This window comes from Nematolebias whitei, chromosome 2 (assembly GCF_014905685.2).
Source record: "Nematolebias whitei isolate Nwh7 chromosome 2, NemWhi1, whole genome shotgun sequence".
In the NCBI taxonomy this organism is placed as follows: Eukaryota; Metazoa; Chordata; class Actinopteri; order Cyprinodontiformes; family Rivulidae; genus Nematolebias; species Nematolebias whitei.
In genome coordinates, this window is record NC_056499.1 from 743240 (window position 1) to 752030 (window position 8791).

At 42.1% G+C, this 8791-nt stretch overlaps 1 protein-coding gene across 1 annotated transcript in view; it reads left to right on the top strand.

Moving 5' to 3' along the window:
* Positions 1 to 491: 491 nt before the first annotated feature.
* mettl15 (methyltransferase like 15) overlaps positions 492 to 8791 on the top strand; it is a 165787-nt gene continuing 157487 nt past the window's right edge. Inside the window, exon 1 of the mRNA XM_037695314.1 lies at positions 492 to 716. Within this exon, the coding sequence (XP_037551242.1) occupies positions 507 to 716 (210 nt within the window). The 5' untranslated portion in view covers positions 492 to 506. The remainder of the gene's footprint in view (positions 717 to 8791) is intronic.

The following is an 8791-nucleotide window of genomic DNA, read 5'->3' on the forward strand; positions in this document are numbered from 1 at the left end:
GTGCGTGCGTGCGTGCGTGCGTGCGTGCGTGCGTGCGTGCGTGCGTGTGTCCAGATTACAAGATGTAGACATCTACTTCAAACTACTCACTTTTGTTTACCCGCTACCATTCTCAATCAATTCACTACACACTTGAACATTTATTCGTTTTTTATATTTTAAACATTTTAATACTGAATGTTATGAATACTTCTTTAATCTTTTGGCAAATGTGATGCTTGATCAGGATGGAATTCAAGTATTTGTAATAACTGCTTCACATGATAACATTTTTGTACTTTATGTTTTGGATAAAAACAGTTGGAGTTTTAAAGTGTTCATTTATAAACATTTCTAATAAAAGCTTAGTATTATTCTTTTATGTTGATGAAGCTTAAATTTTAAAATGTTTCGCTACAGTAGTACGCACCTTGTTTCTCTATTAGAGTTTTCATTTTGGCTTTTTGAGCATATTGTTCACATAACTTATCCCAATATTTTTTCTTTCACAGATCATTACATGAATAATGATTTTTCATTCTAAAACACGTCTGGCTGTGAGGAGAACATGGAGGGCATTTATGATGAGCTTCCATTCATCTGCAGTTAGTGCATCTCCCAGTTCTGGTTCTTTTGATAAATCCAAAGAAGTCTCCTCTGTTTCTACTGAACCCCCCCCACACACACCTGTCATGCTTAAAGAGGTGCTGCATTACTTGGACATCCATCCAGCTCAGGTATGTTTACGCTCTAATTATCTGTGTAAGTCTTTTGATTTCCATGACTTTATTTATCTTTACTTGTTTAAAAGTTAATTTGAAGGTGAACCGGGAGCCAGTGCAGGGAGGCCAAAACTGGTGTAATGTGCTCGCTATGGCCTGTACCTGTTAAAAATTGGGCTGAAGCATTTTGGATCAGTTGTAGTTGTGCAATGGAGGTCTGAATGATTCTGACAGAAGTGCACTGCAGTAATCAATCCTGGATGATTTGAACACATGTACAGTGCCTTGCAAAAGTATTCGTCCCCTTGAACTTTTCAACCTTTTGCCACATTTTTATTTTTTGTAAAGAATCAACAACAAGTGGGACACAATCGTGATGTGGAATTAAATTTATTGGATGTGTCAAACTTTTTTAACAAATAAAAACTGAAAAGTGGGGCGTACAGTATTATTGGGCCCCCTTGCGTTAATACTTTGTAGCTCCGTCTCTTGCTGCAGTTCCAGCTGCAGTTCCAGCTGCAAGTCTCTTGGGGTTTGTCTCTGTCAGTTTTGAACATGGAGACACTGAAGTTCTGCCCATTCTTCCTGCAGAACAGCTGGAGCTCAGTGAGGTTGGATGGAGAGCGTTTGTGAACAGCAGTCTTCAGCTCTTTCCACAGATTCTGGATTGGATTCAGGTCTGGACTTTGGCTTGGCCATTCCAACACCTGGATACGTTTATTTGTGAACCATTCCATTGTAGATGTGTCTTTATGTTTTGGATCATTGTCTTGTTGGAAGATAAATCTCCGTCCCAGTCTCAGGTCTCTTGCAGACTCAAACAGGTTTTCTTCCAGAATGGTCCTGTATTTGGCTCCATCCATCTTCTCATCAATTCTGACCATCTTCCCTGTCCCTGCTGATGAAAAAACAGGCCCAAACCATGATGCTGCCACCACCATGTTTGACAGTGGGGATGGTGTGTTCAGGGTGATGAGCTGTGTTGCTTTTACTCCAAACATATGGTTTTGCATTGTGTCCAAACAGTTGGATTCTGGTTTCATGTGCCCAGAGCACCTTCTTCCACATGTTTGGTGTCTCCCAGGTGACAAACTTTAAACAACACTTTTTATGGAGATCTTTGAGAAATGGCTTTCTTCTAGCCACTCTTCCATAAAGGCCAGATTTGTGCAGTGTACGACTGATTGTTGTCCTATGGACAGACTCTCCCACCTCAGCTGTAGATCTCTGCAGTTCATCCAGAGTGATCATGGGCCTCTTGGCTGCATCTCTGATCAGTCTTCTCCTTGTTCCAGATGAAAGTTCAGAGGGACTTGAGTCTTGGTAGATTTGCAGTGGTCTCATACTCCTTCCATTTCAATATGATTGCTTGCACAGTGCTCCTTGGGGTGTTTAAAGCTTGGAAAATCTTTTTGTATCTAAATCCAGCTTTAAACTTCTCCACAACAGTATCTCGGACCTGCCTGGTGTGTTCCTTGGTCTTCATGATGCTCTCTGCGCTTTGAACAGAACCCTGAGACTATCACAGAGCAGGTGCATTTATACGGAGACGTGATTACACACAGGTGGATTCTATTGATCATCATCAGTCATTTGGGACAACATTGGATCATTCATAGATCCTCACTGAACTTCTGGACTGAGTTTGCTGCTCTGAAAGTAAAGGGGCCAATAATACTGCACGCCCCACTTTTCAGTTTTTTATTTGTTAAAAAAGTTTGACACATCCAATAAATTTCATTCCACTTCATGATTGTGTCCCACTTGTTGTTGATTCTTCACAAAAAAATGAAATTTTATATCTTTGTTTGAAGCCTGAAATGGTAAGGGAGTTTTTCTTTCCACTGTCTCCACTGTGCTTGTTCAGGATGGGAGACTGCAACGAAGCCAAGATTCAACTTGTCTGCTGGTTCCTTAGATAGAGAACTACTAATTGGCTTTTATATGAATGTTTCTGCAAAGTGCCCTGAGACAACTTTGTTGTGATTTGGCGCTTTATAAATAAACTGAATTGAATTGAATTGAAATGTGGCAAAATGTTGAAAAGTTCAAGGGAGCCAAATACTTTCGCAAGGCACTGTATTACTGTCTCAAGGTTATTTTTGGACAGTATGGGATCAGTTTAAAAAGTCGCCTCAGCTAAAAAACATAACAAAAAGGATTTAATGATCATGTTTACGTGACTGTTTAGTTTCATTGAAGGGTCCATTATCACTCCCAGAGACTCTTTGTTTCGCTAATCTGGCTAGAGAGGAGAGGTCGATACCGTGGTTCTTCACTGTGCCATGTTCAAGTCTAACATGGATAGTCAGCAGCACATATCAACAATCAAGTGGCATTACAGTGATTTTTTTTTTTCACAGTAATTTCACAGTGATTGTTCTGGTTAGATATTCATGAGTCTAACAGCCTCAGGGTAGAAGCTGTTCCTCAGTCTAGTGGTTCTACACTTAATGCTCCTTAACCTCCTTCCTGAGGGGAGCGGGGCAAAAAGTGTGTGTGCTGGGTGAGTGTGGTCCTTCATGATGCAGGTGGCCCTCTTCCTGCATCTGGAGGTGTAGATGTCTGTGATGGTGGGGAGACTGACTCCAACATCTTCTGTGCAGCCTTCACCACTCTCTGCAAAGCTTTTCTTTCTGCAGCTGTGCAGCCTCCATGCCACACGTTGATGCTGGAGCACAGGATGCTCTCCACTGCACACCTGTAGAAGGAGGTGAGGACTGAGCTTCCCAGACCAGCTCGTCTCAGCCGTCTGAGGAAGTAGAGTCTCTGATGAGCTTTCTTGATCAGGCTGGTGGTGTTGTTGCTCCAGCTGAGGTTGTCATTCATGTGTACACCCAAGTACTTGTAGCTGGAGACCATTTCCACCTCAGATCCTCTTATGTTCAGGGGGGTGTAGGTGTGTCTGTTCCTTCTGAAGTCCACAACCATCTCTTTTGTCTTCTTCACATACACAGCACACAGCCCTGAGGGGAGCTAGTGCTGAGGGTTATGGTGGAGGAGGAGAAATTGTGGATCCTCACAGACTGAGGTCTGTTTGTTAAGAAGTCCAGGACCCAGTTGCAAATGGAGGGGCTTAGTCCTAGTGTGAGTAGTTTGTCCATCAGGTTTGGGGGATCATGGTGTTGAAGGAGTCCTTCTGCTCCAGGTGGTTGAGCACAGTGTGGACCACAGAGGAGATGGCATTTTCTGTTGATCGGTTCTCATGGTATGCATACTGGTGAGGGTCCTCGTTGATGTCGATGGTTGTTTTGATGTGAGTCATGACCAGTTTTTTTGAAGCATTTAGTGACTATCAGGGTGAGGGCCACTGGTTGATAGTCATTTAGACCAGTCACTGTAGAGCTTTTTGGGACTGGGATGATGGTGGTGGTCTTCAGGCAGGTGGGAACTGTCTCCATGGTAAAAGAGGTGTTAAAGATGTCTACCAGCACCTCTCAGAGCTGATCGGCACATTCTTTCAACATCTTCCCGGGATGTTGTCTGGGCCGGTTGCCTTGTACGGATTAATCCTCCTGAAAGTGCTCCTTACTTCTGCTGAGGTCACGCTGAGACACTCTTCATCTGGGGGTGAGGTGAGTCTGGTGCTGCGTGGTCTGTTCAGGTCTTCAAAGCGTGCATAGAACTTGTTGAGGGCATCAGGCAGAGATGAGTCCCTAGGGCAGGAGTATTTAATTAAAGCTCACTGAGGTCCAGTTACTAAAATTTCTCCTTGTAAAAGATCCAAACGAAAGTCCAACATTTGACTTTTATGGTCTTGTCTACTCGTATTTACATTTTCACAGTTAACAAACTGCACTTTATAGTAAACAACTAGCTTGTTTACCATTTTTAAAAGTAGTCCCAGACAAATAAATTTAGGGTATGTATTTTAATTAAAACAGAAAGGTTTATACTTAAAGTAAAATAGTTAAAGTCTTTAGAAAACAGAAAACAATTTAAAAAGTGGCTTTTTTACTATGAGAGATGTGGTCATGGGATTGTCCTGTCAATAATTTAAATCTTGGAGTCAGAGGAAGCTGAGCATCATCAGTAACATCTGTAGACTCATTGATGACTCTGAACAGCTGCATCCAGCTGTGCCAGCACATCATCTGCTAATAATTGTGATTTTTCTGCTTGATGTTGAAGCTGACATCAGAATTAGTTTTTTTTTTTTTTTCACACTTCTTGTCTTTGTTTTCCATCAAAAGTCTCAGCAACATCATAATCACTTCTTCAGGACTGTCCCGTCACTAAATGTTTTATTTTTATTTTTTATGTTGCTCCAAAATCCATGAAATCTTGAGTGAACATTTGTTTGCACGTTGCTTACAAGTGTTGGTGATGTAGGTTGGATCTGTCATACGGGGCCTTCAGTTCGGTTATTTTACTGCTCTCTGCTCGACTTCAGCAGAGCAGGTTGCAACTTTTAATTAATTCGACCGTTTCAAAGCATTTGAGGCAAACGGGTTTTGAACTTCCTCCTGGAAGAATGAACCTAAATTTCTCTGTCCATGCATTTGTGAGAGCTCCCTGCACCGTGCAGGAAACTAAAGATCTGATTTTCTCATTAACTGAGTGATGCTGTAACACCTGAAGTGAACCTCCAGAACACCTCCTGCAGCTCTGCCTGGCTCTGTTCCTAAGCTGTTTATCTCTGGAAAACTGCTCCATGAAAATGATCTGTTTTTGTTCATTTATCAGACTGGGCACGGGGACCTGGACCCAGGTCCGCCTGTTAGTGGCCTATGCCTAGAGCATTGTGCTCCTCTGCCATTATAATTTGTTATACACTTACACAGAACTGTTTTTATCATTTAAATCAGTGGTCCCCCCGGTGGTGGGGGACCACTGATTTAAGGAACCTCTCCAAGTTGAGACCTTCTGTGTCACAGACTGAGCTAGAGATGGTTATTCATGTGTTATTTCCTCCTGCTTAGACTGTTGTAAGAATCTTTTTATTCGTTTTAATAAAACCTCCAGGCCCGCCTTCAGTCTGTACAGAGTGCTGCAGCAAGGCTGCTCACTAAAACTGACAGAAGAGTGCACAACTCCTGTTCTTCCTCCTGCACTGACTTCCTGTGCACGTGAGGATTAACTTAAAATTTTGGTTTTAACTTTCAAGGTTCTCCACAGCCAGGCTCCTAAATACATTCTTCACCTTGTGGATCTTTTAGCTCCGTCTACGACTCTGAGGTCTTTGAGTCAAATGTTATTGTCAGTACCCCGAACCCGTTTTAAAACCTGTGGAGACCGGGCTTTTCAGGCGGTGGCTCCGAGGCCCTGGAACGCCCTCCCTCTGTCCCTACGCTGCACAGACTCTTAAGAAACAACTAAAGACTTTGTTTTATTCAGACAGGCTTTTATTTAATCTTGTTCTTTGTTTTCTTTTAATTATGATCTTGTCTTTGTGAAGCACTTTATGATCTATATGCCTGTGAAAGGTGCTATAGAAAAAGTTTTACTTTTATTTTTTTAATGTTTTCAAATTTTTTTCAGACATGAGCTATTTAAAAACTGGAAATGTCATAGCTCTGTTTATTTCCAGCAGTGCGTCTCACCCTCTGATGTATTGTCATATTAAAAGGCCACAGAATGTTTAGTCTGTAGGAAAATGTGATGCATGACTAAACTGAATCTCTAGACTGATTGTCCGCACTGATATTTGCAAGTGCTTAGGTCGTATTTGTAATTCAGGCCTTGTTGTCCAGTCTGCCTTGGTTGCTGTGGTAATGGCATAGGCATGCAAACTCGCACCGGTGTTCCTTATGTCCATTTCATTCTGTCTCGTTCATGTGCACGAACATTTGTTTGCCAGTTACTGAGAGCTGCTGTGTTAGTCATATGGATTTTTAATTGCGCAAAGATTTGACAATAACGGTGTTTGGATATAGTTTTCAAAATGTGCATGTCCTAAAACTCGTCTTCCACCGCAACACGAAGATAACGATTAGTAATGACCTCCTAACTCCTAACCTCCAAACTGTGCTCCGCTCTGAAATGGTCTTGTTCACACTTCACATAACAAGGCACTCATGAGTTGGACGTGCTGCCAGTTTCTGGGCTTTCACTTAACGTATGTACAATCAGGACAGATGGGCATGAGTCAAAAGCCTTCTGGTGTGAAAGGCAGCATGGAAGTGGAAGTCATCTCCCCCACCCTCCTATATAATGCACGGTCAAGGCAGGTGGGGGCCACGGGTCAACAACTTAGTCAGGAATTGCGCCACTGTAAGTCTGTTGGCAGGACACGGTGCTTCATCGCTCCTGCTTGAACTTTAGCACCTCTCAACTCCTCCGCTGCCCGCCCATTTGCCAACTGTCCCAAGACAGCTTGCCAATCAGATGCTCTTAAAAACAGTTTGATAGATGTTATTTGTTGTACAGTACAGTACATGCTGTAGACCTCAGAAAGCGTGACATTATGTGAAAGTGTTTTACAGTCACATTCAAAAGTCTTAAATGTTGCTGTACCACAGATCATTTATTTCAATCAATATGCAAGGTTCCCGCTCTTGGCTGCTTGTATATCTTTAACAAAAGTGATCATTCTGAGTGCTGACATGTCATGCCACACAGCTGGATGTTGTTTTTTTACTGCAGCTCTCAATACATAGACCCTGTGCAACCACGTACGTTGCTACACTTAAAAAAATCGTAAATCTGTTCTTACACGACTCTGACAGAGCCGTCATTTCGACTCCCACATTTGTGTTGCTAACAGAGCAGTTGGAGGAAAACCTGCCATTATTTCCAGGAACATTTTAAACAATTGACAACTGAATTAAATTAATAGTAAAAAAAAAAAAAATACTCATAAGCTGCATCCTCAAGGGTGTCAGAAACATCCGTAATGTTGGGGGGGGGGACACAATGATGTGTGTAGGTGTGCGTGCACGAGCGTAAAAAAAGTGTACACTAATGTACAAAAAAAAAAGCATTTCTTCTAGATTTCCTTTAATTCCACACATTTAAATCATGTTTCTCATCAAGTTTGTGTAAATTTAGCTGTGGGTTTTAAAGACATTTTAACTTAAATACACTTTAATACAGAGCGTCAGGTCGACATTATTTTGCCCCTTTTCCATTAGTACCGGTACTTAGCACCTGTTACTATTTTCAGTACCCTTGACTCTGTGGTTCTAACCTGAACGAAGAGGTACTAAAACGTGACGTCAGAACACTGCCGGTCACTGATTGGTCGGGGGCGGAGTCGGGGCGGAGTCACTGGATCCTTCAGAAACTTTTCAAAACAATGATCCGCCATTTGCAATTTCTCGGACTGGAGCAGCGGCTGGACTTATTTTAAAGATTTTAAAAACAATACTGACAACATCTTGGTCTAATGCTGATGTGCAGGCATTTTTTGTGCTTGGTGGACGACAACATAATTCAGAGCAAGCTGGATGGAGCTCTGCTGGTGTACCCTGATCCTCCCTCCGGAGCCTCCGAGCGCCAGGCCGGGCAGGGCGTCATCTCCCCGGCTCCAAGTTCAGCTGGTCACCGCGGAAGATCCTTCGATGTGCCGACTCGGCGGCTCAGGTTCCGGATACCAGCCTTGTGTGCTCAGAGCTCCGCAGGTCACTGTGAAGCTGGAGATGGGGACTCACAGATGGACGTTGCGAGACCCCGGCCGCGCGTAATCATGAAGTCTGAATCCCGATCCCGCCCGGCAGTCAGGCGGACTGGACAGTTTGGGATGGACGGTGGAAGCGATTTTTAAATAAAATAATATTTTGTTTTTATACAAAACAAGTTTTAAAAAATTGCTGAAGCGATTTAAAAATGATTTTATTTTATTTTTTTTACACGTAAAATGTTTTTTAAAATCGCTTCCACAAACGGTGCCAGCTTCATCATGAAATCCTGTTTTCACTTTAATGACTGTTAACTCAGATGAAAATCATAAAAAGACACAAAACTATTGGATCTCAGGAATATTTCTCTCAAACATGTTTAAAGAAAAGAGACGACCTTCAGTTCAACTTTATTTTAACCTACAAATGTACAAATCACAAAACAAGAACTTTAAAGCAAAAAATAAAATGTATATATGTGAACAAGAAAGAAAACCACACATCTAAAATGAATATTAAAAGTAGACACAA